Below are 19230 nucleotides of genomic sequence, written 5' to 3' on the forward strand. Positions count from 1 at the left end.
GTGTGTAAAAAAGCTACAAAAGCTAGTTTAGACTGCTTTTACTCCATGTGTCTGAGGTATGATGGGAAGAATGAAAACGGCTGCTGTAAGGAAGACAATTATTATGAATCGAAAGCAAATTAATGTTTAATTGAATATAGCTTTGGCTTCCCCTGTGATTTTGTACATTATGAGACCCCTATTGATTGAAATTAGGGTAGGGTCTTTGTTTTTCGATGGGGTCTTCATATTTAAGGGCATTTAAAGTTTTTTTGTGCAATAATGCATTTACCTAACACGATTTGTTTTTACCCTAATGTGGATGGGATGATGTACGGATCCAAATAAACAGAGTTTGTGCTCATATTTAAAAAGTCTGACACAAATGTAGCTAGAATAAACAGAAAGTGCCTCTGTCATCATCTCATAGTTTTCTGATCGTTTGTCAGATGTTTGGATTATTAAGTTATATTGCCAAACAAAGGAAGACACTAAGTTCTCTCTCCAGCGTAGATATAAAACAATTCTGCATGTTCTGTCTGGTTTGCTTTAGAAAACGAAAACATTTCAACGTACAGTTATACTAAAACGTGTTCAATAAATAAAAGACTATTAAAAAGACAATAGTAAAAAGGCACACAGTCTTTAGACAAATGGTACAGAAAAGTAAACAGTTTCTCTCTTTACAAATACTTGTTCTTCAGTAGTTCGTGTTTGACCTCATCACACACCCATAGCTTTACAAAAAGTTTGTGTTGGTACAAAAAAAAAGAGAAATCCTCTCAGTAGTGTCTACTCCTCACCACCAGGTAAACAAACAAAACAAACTGTCCATGTTGGCCCCAATCCTTCATGTTTATCAAAGTCGCCTGTCAATTGTTCAGGTCCAAAATGTCTGCAGCATTTATTTCCTGAGAGCTCCTACCGAACTGTCTCCAAACGTAAGTGCAAGGAGGGCAAGACATCCTCCTCCCACGAGGGCCTAAAAAAGCACCTCATGTGGGCTTTTTAAAAAGCATCAACTGCAAGATTGCTCCTCTCGCAAGGGAAAAAAACAGCTACCGCCTATTAAGAGACGCCGAGTCCTATGTGTCGACTGGTGAGGCGTCTTCGGTAACTATCTGGATGTGTGTAGTGGATTCCATTTCTTCCCCTCTGTCTTCTTCTTCTTCCACATCCTCTTCCTCATCACCCTGGCTCTGTTCGTCTTTTTCTGTGCCTTCCGAGTCCTCTTCCTCTAGCGTGAGCTCAAACTGGAACTTGTCAGGTCCTGAACCCCCACCGTTGCCTTCTTTGTCGGACTGGTAGAAGGGTGGGGAAGGGCTCTGGGGGATCATGCTCTGGTACCAGTTCCGATTATCCTCCAACGTGTCCAGGATATCCTGGGCATCCGGGTGCACCAAGTCGGCCCAGGTTTCCCACAGCGGGTGGACGATGTAGTCAATGAAACCAACCTGAAGAGAAAAGTGCATTAGATGTTGTACTTCAAACATAGTACTTCATGAGACCGTTGCATCTCAGACAGTAACTTGCCTGTGATTTCTCTACAGAGGCAGTGTGTTTATCACACATGGGGCTGATCTCCATGCCACGCTCCCTCTCTCTGTCACCCTGGTGAAAGAACTCCTCCATGATGCGGTCGGTCCACTGCCGGTACAACTCTAGAGACTTGGTGGGATTGCTCAGATCGGCGCAGTGAACCATATTCCTCAAAACCTGAAGTAACATCACAATTTTAGACAATTGCATCATTGGATTCATTGGATTTTGCAATGTGCAATGGGAAGAACAACAGAAGGATTTGTACCTGTATCCTGTCTGTGTAGTTGTCCAGAAGTAAAACTCCTGAGCTTGTCACTTTCTTTGTTTCTACCATGGTCTTCAGATCGGCCAGTAAGCTCATGTGCTTCGACATGTCTGTGGCAAGTACCTATTAACAGGAAACATTGAACAAAATATGTGTTAGCATACAAATCATTGCAATGTAAATAAAAGTAGATGGACTAAAAGGAGGGAAGGAAGGAAGGAAGGAAGAAAGAAGTGAAAAACCTCACCATGTCAATGACCATCTTTCGGAGTGATTGACTCTGTTTCTTAGTGAGGTTCTGGAAAATGTTGCAATTGTCTTCTTGGAGAAGTTTAAAGCCCACAGCTAAGTGGTGGTTCTCCAAAACAGATTCATCGTTATACATGAGTGCTAACTCAGAGTCTGTAAGAAATGAGCAAATACACAATTAATTTAAGTGTCCCCATAAAAGATATCCTGATAGTTGGGTGGAAATACACTCACTTGTATTGATGAGAAACTGGTTTGAAACTCCAGGATGGTCCACATCATGAATAGCTGCTGCAAAAATGGCTGCCAAAATCTCGAGATCCGTAAAAACAGCCTGTTTTTAGGAACGAATTGAAAAAAGAAATGGTGAGATATATGAAATCCTATGAGGGAAAACTCTGAAAACTGCACCTGAAGAAAAGTGTCTAGAGCTTACATCTAGAGCAGGTGTGGACAGCAAAATGTGAGTTGACTGGGCCACATCAGCAGCGTGAAGGCTGTTGTGATAGGCCACATCTTGGTGGTAATGATCCTCAAGGGTCATCATATATGTCACAAAAGTGTCTGCAGGGATCTTAAATGTCTTAAGCAAGTCTCGTTCCTGTTACAGAGAGAAGCAATATTATTACAGCCTTGCACAATAAGATGTTTTTCTTGTAAAATGTTGGAGGGCAAAATCAAAAGAACTGACCTGGAAGATGGCGTACATAATGCAAGTGAGAGGCCGGTTGTTAGAATACTCGGAAACTGTAAAGATGTTCAGGCCCCATTTGTTCAGGTCTTCTAATTCCTGGGAAGAGAAGGTACAAAAGATTGAGATCAACAGAAATTTTCAGCTGAACACACCTTAAAGCAGTAAGTATTAGTCAATCTTCCACCTACCTTTGATAGTAAATCCTCTTTGTCGGTTTTGACGCCAAAGCGAGCAATGCCGCTGTTGAGGCTGGGCCCGTGGAATACTTTCTTCACACCACTGATCTGAGTCATCAGCTGTTGCTTTTTCTTCTTCTCGCGGGCTTTAGGTGTAGGCGAGGGAATCTCCACGTCATTCTGCTTGTCTGTGAGGAACAGCAAGAACCAAATGATTAGAACCATTTTGGTCTCTTTTCCTGAATACTAACTTTACACTCAAATTTTCACAAATAATGTGGAAAACGAACATTGGCTAACCAAGAAACCGAGATGGTTCTCAAATCTTTCAATACAGGTCATGCACAACTGTGTCAGTTGTTGGCAGATCACATTCCAGATTACTCAATCTCTTCATTGTAGTTTTCACACAGACGAGACACATACAAAAGCTCATTGTTAGGAAACCGGTGGCCATGTATCGTGTTTCCCTCATTGACGTAAACAGAAGCCTTTGGCCCAGGTGCAGCGCCACAGCTGAATAGCTCACATCTGCACTCAGTGCGTGTGCTTCTCAGGATTCGTTGCCCTCGAATGGCAGAACAGACACCCAATTCACAGCGATTTTGCCACCGAGCTATTCGAGCAGGGCTCGCCCCTCCTTTCCTTCTCCTCTAGTTCCACTCTCCATTTTCACTGTGACAGACCTGTCAACAAACTGCAGGGGAGCCCGTGTTTGCTTCATATGGCATCTCCAAAGGTCAACCCTCAGGAGATATCAATTGACAAAAAATTGTGAAGCAGGAAGGGCGTATCTCTGGGGCAAAAATGCCATAAAGCTTCATGTTAGGGATTTTCTCGTGTGCAAAAGCTAATCCAAATTCTCCCAAAGAGCCACAGGCCATGAGTGGACTGAATTCTTATTTTCAGTTTCTCAATTACTGCAGATAACGTTGTTCTCTCTCGCTGTGAAGCTCTGGCATGTCGCTGAAAGACTGCGATAACACCTGGTAATAGCCGCTGGCTTGATGGAGAGTGAGAGGAGGTGAAATATGAGGGTTGGTTAATTCATTAAAGTCATTATCCTCTTCGCTCATATGTCTGTGTTAAACATGAACCCGTGCCGTAATCAGCACCGCAGTCATTCAGATGGGCTTATATCCTGAGTGAAGAAATGCGAGGCGCCCTATTACGATGACGGAACGGAAAGGGAATATGAGGGAGTACTCGTCTGTCTTTCATCTCTGTTTTTCGCTCTTTCTCTTGCGGTAAAGATGCCTGATCAAGAGAAAATGCCTCCTATCTGATCCCACAGAGCATTGGCGGTGCTCATTATAGACAATTTGCATGTTTTCTCACAAACATCCATCAGAGCTCTTTTTTTCTTTTTGCCTCTCTGCCTCGTTCCTTGCAGGATTCTCTGTCACATGTCACTCCATGTCTCCTTCTCATATAAAAAAAAGCAAACAACCAAAGGCAAGCCACATGCACAGGCTGCGTGCACAGATCCAAGATTTCAGAAAAAGAAAGAGACGTTAAGTTCGGGTCAGATTTAATCACACACGTTTTGATGCAGACAGCCAAATCGCAGTGGCATAAAGACAGCAGTCACACGTGACAGAGCACAGATGTTTCACAGCTAACATTTAATCCCAGGAAATTCAAACCACTTTAGTCCCAAATAATCCGGCCACAGCATCAAAATGGACACCAATATTTTTTTTGTAGATTTTGTTATCAAATTTAGACTGTGAAAACATATTTCAATATATATTTTTGCCTTTTTTATCATAACAGATTTGGATGCATAAAAATAATATAATTAAATTATAATAACTTCTAATTTATCACTCTTTCTAATATACAATACAAATTTGCTGAAAGTAAATGTAATTGTTATTTTTTGTTTTCAAAAATGATTACAAATGTTATTAGTAAACAAGACAAAATAAAAATAAATTGCGACGGGACCTCACACTGCGGCAAAGTACATGAGTGTTTGTGTCTTTAGATGGGGCATGCGATGGCGTCTCGATGTGAGCACAGGAGCTGGATGAGTCACAGGTTCTCTTGCCTGGATGTTCCGTGCTGGGGGGTTCCACCGTCAGCACTGCTTTACAGCAGGATCCCATCCCCCTCCGTCGCTCCTTCCCTCCCCTAACTCTGCTCTCCTTTCCACCCTCCCCTTCCTCTTTTCCAAATGCTGCATTGGGGATCTCTCTCCTCATGCAGAAACGAAAGTCTGATGCCATCTCACGGCATTCCACAAACAGAATGAACCTTTGTACTTTTACTGTACAACACTTACACAACTAATGGATGTATTTATTTATTTTTTTCGTTTTCACAGGTCTTCTATATAGAGCATTAGCGAGTCTAAACCGCATTTCAGCTCTGGAAATGACGCAGCCAAAATTCAATCCACAATGGCGCATACTGTATATAGCCAATGTTTAGCGATGACTGATGGTGTTTTAGCGTGAGAGTGAATTTGTGTGTGATTACCTAGGAAGGTGTTGGAGATGAACTCCGACACCTGATTGCCAGATCTGCTCATCTCAGAGAGGTGCGTCAGCTCCCTGTTCAACATTCTCTTGAACTGGAAAAGATAAAGAGGGAGAAACATTAGTCAACATTGAATCTTTAGTAGAGCTGCCATTTTCTGGAATTTTTACAATTCATTTATACATGCATTTACATAAAAAACGCAATGTGGGGTACTAAATGTTAAATATGACCAAATAAATAATAATAATATCAATGATAAAATATTATCTGATGTTTCTCTAAGTATCCTAATATCTAATATATTCCTATATTCTCCTTTTAAAAATATTTGAATTTATTTCAATGCATTAATTTCTCTTGTTTTTAAATAAATCTGTAAAACACAATACCAAGCTTAAAAAATGCAAATGCATAAAAAATGAGTAAGAAGTGCAGTACAAGAGACAAGGTTGAAATAAATTTTTAAATTGCAATTTTCAAACTGTTGCCAAGTTTTTTCTTAAAGCTTTTTTTTCTTTCTTTCTTTTTTTTTTTTTTTTTTTTACATATAATGCATCACTATGTGTTGCCAAAGCAATGATGAGGTTCCAAAAAGACGCAATGTTGGAAAGAAATAAATAAACAAATGCATATATAATTAAATAAGTCAAAAACGGCAGCCATATCCTGCGCCACATCTCAGATTTTTAAGCTTCACAAGCACAAAGGGATAAAATCACAAAAACAACCAATATAACTGAGCTTTTGACATCCAAATCAACATCTTTGACAAAATACAACAGATTCAATTGAAAAGAACAGCTCGAAATAGAGCTCTGATCTAGACATTCCAGCACAGGATGCCACACAGCGAGACTTGCTGTAGGTTTTCCTACTCAGTGTCTCTCTAGACCACCAACAAACACCGAACCAAAACCAACCTCCATTAGCAGACCAAAAACAGCTTAGTAGCTGCCATACACACCTTAATGTAACCCCAGGATACAGAGAGAAGGTAATTGGCCTCAGGCATTTTGGATCGTATTTAAGCTCCCGAAATCCACAACAGCGCACTCCTATACCACAAAGGAAAAGAGCCAGAGAGAGGCAGACGAAAGGGATTCTTCTGGTTGGGAAAAGCGAAAAATCCCCTCTTCTCTCCTCTCCTACTCTGCTTGCTATGGATTAGTAGCCGAAAAGCAGACGCAAGCCGTCTTCACGGCAGCTCTCGGCCGAATCGCTCTGCCGTTGACTGTCCATTGCTGCAGATACGAGCGGGGGCCGACAGCGGATGGGAACACCCGTCCTGGGCTGGAGGATGATCCAGAGAGCGACGGCCGGAGCTGGAAGCGAAGCGGAGGGTCTGGAAGTGCCAATGAATTATGGAGGAGATGAAGGAACAGTGGAGCAGAGGGAGGGAGGGATGAGGGAAAAAAACGCTGGGATGCTCATCTGGCTGGAGGGGGGTCTTCCTCTGCTGGATTAGTGCCGCTCTGCTGCTGCAGTACGCTCCTGCTCTCTCATCATCTCGCTCTGTCTTTCTCTCTCTCCTTCTGCCTCGCCCCCTCCCTCTCGCGTCTCTCCCCCGGTCTCGAGTCTGTCAGCCCCAGCAACACGCTCCACAGGCACATATGATTTGACATAGAGATGGCAGAGGAGGGGGGGAGCCCCTGCTTTGTTATGCGGGGAATGCGTGAGAAGAAAAAGACACGTAAAAAAGGACAGAGTCTAAGGACGCCCTTAGCTTTTTGGGAACAATTTGGTGACTTTATGGGGTTCCTAATCGAGCACAACTTGTAAGAGCGAAGATGGGGGATTTCGATGAGTATGGGCTCTTGCAGGCTTGGTCAGCCTTCTTTACTGCATTCCCATAATGCATGAGGCTTCATATGGAGCTCTGTGCTATTTTTACCATAGAGTATGGTGGGAGAGAAGACTTGGATAATTGCCTCTCTTTGTCTTTTTTCGGTGACATCAACACCCCCCCCCACGACTCTCTCTCTTTCTCTCTCTGCCTCCCCGTCTACATTCGAACACCAATTACACCAACATCCCAACGCCATGGCAACAGTGTCATGTGACATGGGCTGCTGCTGAGGCTTCCCTCCCTCCCTAGCCTCCAAAGATGGCTGCCCAGGAATCACGAGGACACCACTGCTTCTCAATAACATCTGCCAAATCAACCCTCAATTCATCAAACCGGTGAGGAGGCAAAGGGCCAAAATCGATGAGCCGTCCTTGATAAAGCCACCTCAGGCAGAGTCCAATGACAGGGAAAACCCTTAGTGAATAAGAGGAAGAATAAGCCAATTACCGGATTAGGATGGTGTTTGGATGATTTAGTGTGTCAACCTACTGGCTTCCTACATGGGCAATCTTAAAAGTATCCAAAACCAATAAAACCAGAGGACGCTGTCCTCAGTATATATATTAAAAAACACTAGATGGGTAATTACCCAAAGGATTTACATTGCACTGCTTGTGTGTTTAAAGATCTGTATAAAGAATTACAAAGCAACAGCGAGTAATATTCAATTAAACATGAAATCTTGAAGTAGATTTCGAACGGCCGAAATAGCTTTTTTAAAAATATATAAACAGAGCCTGTTAAGGCAGAGAAGTTGGTCTCGGATTTGAGGAGTAAAAAGGATTCATGCAATGATTTTGGATTCTCCGAACTGTGAAATGTGTGTGCGTGTCTGTGTTTGTGTGCCTTCATGAGAAAAAGAGAGTGGGAGGGAGAAAAGGAAAGAGGGAAAATAGCGGAGAATCTCTGCATTATGCTGCAGTGGGGGTTCCTCAGCGATGCGTGAGACGTCTAGTCAGAGCTGTAAACAACTCTGACATATCAAAGACGCGCTGCCTTCCGCGGCTCACATTTCTTCTTATCATCCATATCAGTAAATCCATGTGAGTGTCTCTCTCTAAGCTCTGTGAGAAACATGGCTGTAAGGGGGCGGATGTGCGCCGACTTCTGCTCTGAGAAGAGGTAAAGAGGGTGAATGAAGGCAATTTCATTCTGAAAGACCTTCATTCTGTAGAGAAAGATGTTTCAAACACTTGATTAAAGCTAACTGATTCTATTAGCTAACAGCGTAATGCATCTATAGGCAAAAACTAATATACTTAGGAGATTATATCTAGGCAGTTTACAAATAATGAACATCAAGGTTTAAAATGACAATTTTATGAATTTATATTTATCTGTCCTGTAACGGTTTTCCTTGTTTTTGCTTTTTTTGACGTGACTAGTTAATTTAAATGATGCTACAATGTAATCATTTTCAATGCAAATATCCTCTCTACATTTCCTTAAGTACATCAGTTAAAATTACGTATATATGTATGTATCTAGATGCAAGTTTTCCTTTTTGCATTCAGCAATTGGATGCTATTAATTTTTCTCCACTAGTGGGCGGTATAAACCCACAGATATTAAATCAGATACATTTGTGCGGTCACCTCACACTGTTTGCCGGGGGCATATTCAGTCAATTTGTACTGTCATCATGACCTTGTCTAACGTATCAATGTGTTTGATACAGGCAGCCAAGTCGATCACTCAGTTATGAAAATACATTTCATTTTTCAGCTGTCCATCAGTCGAGATCAGCATGTAAATCATGTTTCTTTTTAATTACATCTGACTACAAGAAATGTCTTGTGTACATCATCTAGTGGGGAAAACCCCCATTTGTTTCTTGGTCAGAAATTGTGGGAGTTTTGTTGCGCTGAATGATGTCACTTGAGAAACACATAATTGCAAAATCTGCAAATTCTTAACAGCCGTTGATATATGAGGATCGCTGGAAGAAGACTTTGAAAGACTGTGACGCACACTGAGATGACAAACGAGTTCTCTGGTATATTAGAACAGTAACATCAATAATGACATAACAGCTTCTGAAGAAATCGGCAGCTCTTTGTGTGCCAAACCAACAATGCCTGAGGACACAAGCCCAACGTTTTACTTCCTCTAAATGTCTCAATATGTGCACGGATGTGTGTGTGTGCGTGTATAAAGTCAACTAATGGACAAAGTAAAATAATAAGCAGTTGCTAAATTACACACTTAAAACATTTTAAGCTGCTTTAGTCGCAGTTATATTCACAATGAAGAGGCAATCTAAATCCGTTAAGATTAGAAAGGATATTCAACTGCTTCAAATTGACTAATGTTTCCGTGTTTCTGTGATTATCAGAAAACAAAAACAACACTCAAACCGAACATTTACACAACTATTTAAACATCAGTTACCATGCAAGCTTATGCTGCATGGTGCTGTCAGTCTACAACCAACTAAATATGCAGGAAAACACTCATTTGACTTGAGACCATCAGCTCAATATCACATGGCTCTGACTGGCTTATATTATACATGTTTGACTACACAACTCATTCCTTTAAAGTTATAACTTATAAGCACACACTTTTATCCACAGTCTTATTTTTTTTATCCACACTGTCTTATCCACATTGTAACTTTTCAACACAAGAAAGCACTGCGCCAAAAATAAACCATTCCAAGAATTCACTTTTCATCTATACAGCCCACTTATCATGAGACAAAACTAATTCAAAAAGCTACTTTAGACAAAAGATATGTCCTTGAAAAGTCCACCAAGTAACACAAACAAACAGCCTACTAACATCTTAAAGTTTAAAAGAGAGGCTCACCTTTTTCCAGCAGGTAACTTTTTCGATGTTTTTCTCATCTTTCCTCTCAAAGCAGCAAGCTCCCATTTTTAAGTTTTCTAAGTCCTGCTTGCTGCGAATCTGTGTCACCCTGGTTGTCTTAAGTTTCGAAGTTTGACAGACGCAACAGTGTTACTGACTAATTTTGAGCTGTGAGCGCTGACTATCCTTCAGTGTGTGAGTGTATACACACTCCCCCTCTTACGTGGGACCGCCTCCTTCTGACACACACACACACACACACACACACACAACAAATATACACTGGAACTCTAACCCTATTGCAACATAGTTTATAGGGTAAATAGTGTGCTCTGGAATCAGATCAAGCATACTGATTTGATCTCTTAAAAGCCATCAGTGCAAACATATACTGCCACGCACATGAAGATCTATAGCAAGTCCTCATTCACAAATAACAAAAATGGAAGTTTTAAAATTTAGAAATTTTATGAGCTGCATCCAAAGGAGATGGAAAATTTTAAGTATCCTGTTTTTTAGATCTTTTAGATCTCTGAAGAGAAAAAAATAATTTAATAAATTGCTATAAAATGTAAATATGTACAAAAGTACATAATAAATAATATACTGTATAACAGAAATCTTTGCCACTTGATCAAATTAGACTTTTTCAAAATAGTTTTATTATCCATGTTTTCTCTCATAACTTTTCAATTCAGTGACTACATTTGGGGATTCCATGTGGCCATGGACTTTAGTATCTACTTAAACAACTTTGTCAATTTACTGTAACAAAACGAGCGAGTCTGCAGTTCTCTTATCTTGACTGGAATGTCCAGTTGACAAACAGAAAATACATATTAAATGCTGGCAGAGAAATTCTGGAGATGATACTGTATAGATTTCACATGCATACACAGCTAAAGTGAAATACACATAAGACGACGCAGGCGTTCAAAAGGGCAGCAAAAGGTCAGACGTCCTGGTATTCTATGTACTAGTCTGATGGCTATCTTTATGTCCTATTTCCACAAACTCATACAAAAGCTCCCAGGATATGAGCATGTCTTGAGCAAATTGTGACACAGTCACAGGTTTTGCAAATGTCCAATCTTCTTGCATATACACAGTTCATTCATGATTATTTCTGTTGGTCTGCATGCACTGAAATAAAATGAGAAGTATATATATATATATACACACACACACACACACACACACACACACACACACACACACACACACACACACACACACACTAACACTTTTACTTTAGATGCAAAAAAGAATAATAATAAATTGTAAATAAATAAAAATTCTTAAAAAAGCATTATTAACTTGCATATTTCCATGCAAAGTAAACAGTGAAAATTCTGGGTCATCCCAAAATCCGTCCCTATCTGTCTGATTGAGCCTCTGAGTGTGTGTGCGCGGGAGTTTGTGTGTATTCATCCCTATTGTCTGCAGTAAAAGTCCCTGTGCTGCAGTGTATGCCTGTTTGACGTCAGCAGAAGAAGAAACAAACAGGGAGTGCGGCCTTGCCCTGCCATACAGAACTCACTCCCATTGTAGTCTGGACCCGGCTAGAGCTTAGGAAGGAGACAGGAAACCTGAGTCACAGCTGCAGGACACACACACACACACACACACACTGTGGAGCTATGCAAGTGAATCACATGACATGACACTGACAGCGATGTGAAAACAACACTTAGTATTTAAAATTACACAAAGGATGATAAACAATACAGGTTGCAACATGACTCCATAACACTGTCAGAAATTGCTTATCAGCAAAGGTTTTGTAGAGAAATAGGTTATATGCGTTTCAAATTCAGTTATATTGTATATCATATTACTTCGATGCAATTATGTCTAGAAAAGGAGAAGGAAAAAAATAAATCTAATAAAAAGTTAACATTTAAAGCTCACTGTTAATATAAATTGGCCGACAAGCTGTCAATGAAATCAATTTCAGAGCATACCGCATTTTCAAAGCAACATAAAGGGGTGTGGAAAAAAACGTGCTGGAAAAAAGACATGCTAGAACCTGTTCAATACGCTGGGAAGACTTGACAGCACATTTATACAGACAATGTGTAAAACTGTTACGATAGTAAAGTGATGTGGCATTTTAAGGAAGCCTTATACTTTGAATACCTTGGAAAACACGCCTCAACTAAATCATAATAAAGCCCAAGATATATCAAATCTATTTTGCAAATTCAAACAGAAAATCGTTTGAAATTGAGCTAAACTTATCGTGTTGACTGCTAGAAAACTGCAGCCTGAATTTTTAATGCAAGCGAACTGGCACAAGGACCGACTCTCAATAGCCCCATTCACAAAGCGGCCCCTGAGAGAAGCACCACGAACAAAAACAAACTATCAGGAAAGAGTTCTTGAGGACGCTGTACTGTGCAAGCATCCTCTGAGAGTTTTAACAAGTTCCAGAGGAGCTCTTAAAAGTGATGTGCTGCATCTCCTCACCTTGTTGGAGGCCATGTCGCTGACGGAGCGGTACGTCTGGATGGTTTCCAGCTGATCCAGACACCAGTCCAGCTCCTCCATGGTCTCCACGGCCAGCTTCTGGTAGGACTCGTCTGGACAGAGACACACAGAAACGGGGGCACCGTGAAAATCCTGCTGCACGGCCACTCGAGCACAGCCAGCCAGACGTTCCTTCATCCTGGGCTCGCACACACACACACGCAAATGCACACACACTCCCAGACTGTATGAGAGAGTGAGAGTGGGTTCTTCTGAGCGCTAGCTGTGAGAGATTTCCCCCCCTGCTCGCTCTCTCTCATTGGCCCGGTCTTTGTGGCTAGGTGATACTGCCTCTTTGGCTTCGTGCCCCTTCCTCTCACCCCCTCCTGCCTCTCTTGGTGTCGCCCTCTCTTTGCGTGCCACTCTCACTCATGTCTGAGAGTTGGCTGCGGTGGGGTGATACAGCCTCTTGGCTCTGTGCTTCCTCTCTTCACTGCCCTGTTTGGCATCTCTCTTTCTCTCTCTCTCTCTGGTCTCTTCCCATATTTTATCATTTCTGGTTCTTGTAGGCTCTGATGTCAATAGAGAGGAGACAAAGGGGGGTACTCTTCAAAGCTTGCTATATAAACATCTATGTAAATACACACACACACACACACACACACGCACACTTTCTTCTGAAAAACAATTTATCTTGCAAAATGATTTCACTTACAAAATAAAATTAAGCTACATCTTAATGATTCAATTTATACGAATATTTTGTTTAGCAGATTATTATTAGGTTTGCCTTTATCTTTATTTCAATACATTTTATTTTAGTAGATTTCTGTGAATCAGATTAATTGGCATCACTCAAAAATGCTCATTGTATTTTTGTCCCGCATGGCAAAACTGACATAAAGGCTTTCACAAAACTATTACTAAACTATTACCATTTTATCAAAGAATCATTAAAAGTATAAATAAATAAATAAATATAAATAAATAATAAGATGCATAGCTGTTTTAAATAAATGTTCCTTGAAAACATCGATAATAAATGTTCCTTGAAACGTCACTTGTTAAGATATTTATTAAATTTACAAATTTATTAAAATAGAGCTATATATATATATACATATATATATATATATATATATATATATATATATATATATATATATATATATATATATATATATATATATATATATATATATATATATATATATATATATATATATATATATATATATATATATATATATATATATATATATATATATATATATATATATATATATATATATATATATATATATATATATATATATATATATATATATATATATGTATGTATGTATGTATATATGTATGTATGTATATATGTATATATATATATATATATATATATATATATATATATATATATATTCTTTTATTTTTAACAAGGAGAAAAAAAAATTTAACAAGGAGAAAATCAAATTCTACAATATTCTTGCATCTACTTAAAAATGTAAATATATGTGTGTGTGTGTGTGTGTATGTATGTATATAAACCTGGAAAGGTTATACCATTCAACCAAACAAACAACAAAAGAAACACAATCAACAAAAACACACGCACACACGTGACACACCATTGCGTTTTATCATGCGCTTGATTTAATGTCAAGATGTACGTAAACGGGTCTGCATCATTCCTTGCACGCCACAGAAATGTATGAAGCATAGGCGTGAGCTGTGTGTGTGGGTCTTGTTGAAGCATAGATGTGTTTACAGTAGAGGGGAGTTTGGTGAATCGGTTCCCTGTGGCTTTGGGACACAGACGAGCCCTTGTGCGCGTCTGACTTTGCTGTGGTGGGTCTCCTAGTTGCAGAACAACACAGCGGCAGAACTTTAGCAGGGCCCTGTCGAATGACGGCACTTCTCTCTAATCTCCACACGTTCAAAGCCACACAAGCATATTTGCTCTCTGAACACCGGGAGAAAAAGCTCTTTGGTGTGGGTAATTCTTTTTTCCTCTTTTTTTTTTTTAACTCATGGAGATGTACCTGTAGGCTACAACACCAAGGCGATGTCGAAAAGCCGGAAAGTGGATTTTTTAAACAAGATTTAGATTCTCACAAAACTGAACCAAACCAGTTTTATACCTAAACAAGAGCAGCTAAGCAAAACCACATTTTTATATTTCTGAAGAAAATGTGAATAGCCCATGAAAAACGGCTATAATGCTAGGGTGTGCGCGTGGGTGCCAGAGAACTGGCATGCGGTTCCTGAGGTGTTCTGAGTGGTTTGTAGTGAGTTGGTATCCGGTTGCTAGGGTGTTCTGGGTGGTCGCTAGGTGGTTGCTTACTGACCCAAGTCAAGGGACCACCCTTAAGTCTCTAACATTCCTCTCTAGATAAGACTAGATAAAACTATACAAAAGCAGCTGCAAATAGTATTATGGATGGATAGGTGGATATAACTGCATGTATTATTGCAAAGAATAGTTAAGGTCTATCGTTTAGGTGTTAAAATTTTGGTTTAAATATTTTTAATATTATACATTTTGCAGACAGTTACTTGTAAGTACACTTCAAAAAGATACTAACAAAACATTGAAACAAATAAACATACAAATAAATAAATAACTTGGCCCATAAGTGCTATTCAGTGGTAAAAGTAGGTACCAAAGGCATAATCAACATATTAATCACAAGTTTGTAAAAAGGAAATAAAAGGGAATTTTTTTTTAAATACAACAAACTTAATGCATTTTAGCAAAACTGCTAACAAATTCTGTCATCATTTCCTGACCCTCATGTTGTTTCAAATGATTTTCTTCTGTGAAACACAAAAGATATTTCTTAGAATGTTACCAAAATTTTCTTGAATTTTTCAAATTATGTTCCACAGAAGAAAGTAATTCATAAAGGTTTGGAATGACATAATGTTGAGTAAACTTTATTATTTGTAAATAGTAAACATTTATATAAGACACTGATATTTATCTTAAGCCAGGCCCTTACTGAAATAACATTTTACTTCAATTAAAATTAATTTGAACTACACATGTAATAAGAAAGAAGTATCCTGAGTTTAGCTGACTAGTATTGGCAGTGGTCTCAAGAATTTATACACGGTCCTCATTGATTATAGTGTTTTCAAAACAACTAAGAAGTAATAATTAACTATAAAATTTGTAGGTAAAAAAATATAAACACAAAGAAACAAAACACCTATTCATTTCCAAAAATTCCCCAATACAGTCATAATAACTTCAAGTTAAGTTACTATGGAGCTGTACGGACAAGTCTATTGCCGTTTTTATTGTCGTGGCTGTTTTCAGCCAGCATCACCACAGAATTTTTAATATTCTCATATCACTCGAATGTTTAGAAATTCGGTGCCGCATCTGAATGATCAAAAGACTTGCGCTGTTTATGTCAGCCTATTACTCGAATTCAATGTCCCAGTGTTCCAGATGACCAGTAGGTGACTGTGGGCCCCCCAGACGTCCGGGCCCTATGCACTCTGTCACCCTTTGCCCCCTACTAGCAACGCCCCTGCTGCTCTGTAAAGGTGATATGTCTTGGGTCTGAAATCTGTCATTATGAGGCACAGCATGTTTGACAGGACCAGTGAGGTGTCTGACCACATGTGCGTAAGAAGGGTTTTTCCCTTTCTCTTCCTTCGAGACGTGCACAACACAGACAGACGCACAAGCGCCGAAGGCCCTAGCGCATTCGGAAAGAGAGGCAACGGTCCAGGAAAGATGCGGACATATGGCCATGCTGCAGTTGCCCACATACCATGAGGTCATCCAATTACAGACAAAACAGGACAGATTTCAGCTAATACGCTGCCATTACTCATGCATAAACAAACAAAAATAACGAATACATGAAATAATGTGCAATAATCATGCAATTACATTTGCCAAAAATATAAATGTGCATTCAGCTGGTCAGGTGACCACGAGTGGGTGACATCTTAATGCAATTAAATTACATTTCTAGGTCTAGATGTGGCTGCAATCATATATTGTATTCTATTCTGTAAATGAGACCATTTGGAAAATAATTTCCTATGCGCAAGGCTTTGTTGTTGTTGCCGTTTTCTTCAGTTATACCATTTTTAAGAACCATTTCTCGGCACAGCCATTTGTGTGCGAACTTGAATTGCATCACTTAAGGACAAGTGTAGGTGTGTTGTTATAAGAAAAACTATCAGCGTACCGAGAGGTTGGCTTTTGCGGCCACAAACTGGGTTTGCATACGTGTCATTTGAGGTTACTTCAGATCACAAATATCGAATCATGTCTTCTGGTCGTTTGAGGGTGTTAATGTCATGGCTGCGCGTTGTGCGTATGTGTGTGAGCTGTCGGATGTGGTGTGTGTGGTAACAGCTGTGTGTCTGTCTTCCTGATGTGCACTGAGAATTAGCTGAGAGCATGTGCTTGCATGTGTCATTTTTCCTTTCTCACTCTTCTCTCATTCCTTCATCTATGCCCCTGCTGAATTCCTGCGTAATGTCTCAACTCTTAGTCAAGCAGCGAAAGGATAAACTATAGCATTTCCAATAAAGAGGAAGCATGTCGACTGACGTCAGCTCAAATCTCAATGGACCTACTAAGAAAACACTTCCTCTGGTTCTGATTGTAAGAAGAGAGGGAAAAAGAAAAGAAAGAAAGAGTTGGGGAAATTCTGGAAAAGCTTGTTTGTAGCCAAAAGACATTGTGAAACAGCGTAACAGATGGGTTTCTCTCTGTAAGAACAGAAAAACTGATGGCTTGTAAAATTCAAGGCAAATAAACAATCTCATTTATATTACATAAATTATATACAATTAATATGAACAATTATATGTATATTTTGGGGATTGGAGTGCTCAATCAGAAGACTGTCTATTTACCAAAAGACAGTACATTAATAATGTCTTAATTTATAATTATAAACCTTTATAAAAAATACACTCATTTAAAATACGTACATTTCTGAGAGAGAGACAGAGAGAGTGAGAGAGAGAGATATTACTAAAGACATGAACGAAAGTCAGAAATGATCTAATTATGTTGTGATGATGTAATAATGATTAATTATGATTATTTTGCTGACAACCGTATTTTTTAAACACTAAAAATAATTTTTTTTTTTCTAAAAAACACTTTGTGCTTGTACAGATTTTACTATTTTATACAGATTTTTTGAGATCTTGAGATTTTATTTGTCATTGAGATGCTCAAGAGCGCCCCCTTTGTGTCCACTGTGGAGTTAGTAAGATATTTGTAACTGAAACCGTACATAAAGGTGATACTGTGCTCATTTGTGATGTGATAACCCCTCTAAACAGATGTTACGCACTTTTGCAACAGTGGAGCATCGTAGAACTGTGAGGGACATTCCCTGAATTCATCTTATGGTGGTTTTGTCTCAACATGGCAATTTTCTAAGAAGCATCAAACTGGTTCAAATAAAATGTTTTACATTAGGAGGCAGAAGCCACTGTTTTGGCTCTGCGGGCTTCAACAACAGACACATTGAATGAATGGAGAGTGCTGGAAAAGACCGCAGCGAGACGACCCGACCACATGAATGGGAGTCCTCTGCAGAAGTTCAAATGAGTGCTTGTTGAATTGGGCATGTTAGACCACACAAAACATGAGACTTTGAAGTCATAATTTTTTAAAGAGAAAACAGAAAAGGACAGTAAGTTACTGAGGGCTGAGCTTTTTTCATTAAAAGGTTAGAATAGGTTTCAAATAATTCACTTTCAGAATTTTTATACACTCTTTTTTTCCAGTTTGGGATGCAAATTTGGCCCCATTTCTACGTGTGGGTGTGAGAGAGACAGAGACCAGGCCAAATCCACCCAAATTAAAAGGCCTGTCTGTTAAAAAAACAGCCCCCTCAGTTCTCTCCTCATCCTTCAGCCATTTATACAGTTGTAGTCAAAAATCACAACACAAATCTGGAATCTCTATGCTAAAAAAACCTCACATTTGCCCAAAATGGCAATGAAAAGCATAGCAGGACCTAATAATTCAGTTGAAACATATTTAGAATTAGAATAGAATCAGTAAGAGTTTTATTGCCAAGTACGTTATGCACATACAAGGAATTTGTTTTAGTGCCACAGCTTCCAGTACACAGAGACAACAACAACAACACACAGATTAAAAAAAATGATAATAATAAATTATAAAATAGAAATAGAATAGTATAAAAAAAGAAATTACATGAAGTATGTTGGATGTACTAGAATGTAGGATGATAAATCTATTGAAATTAATTATATATATATAGATATATACACACACACACACACACACACACACACACTAGAAAACAACATTTCCCTTATGCCTTAACTTAAACCCACATAAACAATATTCATAAAGAATTTTATTTCCCCTGCACTAAAACATACACATGTTTATGAATCCTTTACAGAATACTGAATTCATAGAAGAGACCACACAACATTCAAACTTGTATTCACGAGGTCCTGGGTGGTTAAAGAGAACATACACACACATAGGGAAGGCTTTGTCCTTTCACCTGGCTTGAACCCTGCCACCAAAGTCTAGAGTATTGACAGACCTCAATAGGGCTGTTGTCAGTAACTCGCTGACCCATTCCAACCCCATTACCATAGACTAGGAAGCCAACATACCCCAATTAGATCTAACTTTTGTCAGCCTTGGTTTTTCTTTCACTCGTACCATTACTGGAACAGCAAACGG

At 39.2% G+C, this 19230-nt stretch overlaps 1 protein-coding gene across 5 annotated transcripts in view; it reads right to left on the bottom strand.

Moving 5' to 3' along the window:
- Positions 1 to 254: 254 nt before the first annotated feature.
- Positions 255 to 19230, bottom strand: part of pde4ba (phosphodiesterase 4B, cAMP-specific a) — a 117464-nt gene continuing 98488 nt past the window's right edge. For 4 of the 5 annotated variants that reach the window (XM_043241459.1, XM_043241460.1, XM_043241461.1 and 1 more), the window contains 10 exons: positions 12519 to 12631; positions 5390 to 5483; positions 2918 to 3093; positions 2727 to 2825; positions 2472 to 2636; positions 2270 to 2369; positions 2034 to 2188; positions 1787 to 1909; positions 1513 to 1695; positions 255 to 1433 (listed from right to left, as the gene is read on the bottom strand). In XM_043241459.1, coding sequence (XP_043097394.1) covers positions 1065 to 1433; positions 1513 to 1695; positions 1787 to 1909; positions 2034 to 2188; positions 2270 to 2369; positions 2472 to 2636; positions 2727 to 2825; positions 2918 to 3093; positions 5390 to 5483; positions 12519 to 12631 — 1577 coding nt within the window. In that variant the 3' untranslated portion in view covers positions 255 to 1064. Of the gene's footprint in view, positions 1434 to 1512; positions 1696 to 1786; positions 1910 to 2033; positions 2189 to 2269; positions 2370 to 2471; positions 2637 to 2726; positions 2826 to 2917; positions 3094 to 5389; positions 5484 to 6356; positions 6930 to 12518; positions 12632 to 19230 lie in introns of those variants that run through there. The other variant, XM_043241464.1, reaches the window with a different exon arrangement.

This window comes from Puntigrus tetrazona, chromosome 6 (assembly GCF_018831695.1).
Source record: "Puntigrus tetrazona isolate hp1 chromosome 6, ASM1883169v1, whole genome shotgun sequence".
NCBI classification, from domain to species: domain Eukaryota; kingdom Metazoa; phylum Chordata; class Actinopteri; order Cypriniformes; family Cyprinidae; genus Puntigrus; species Puntigrus tetrazona.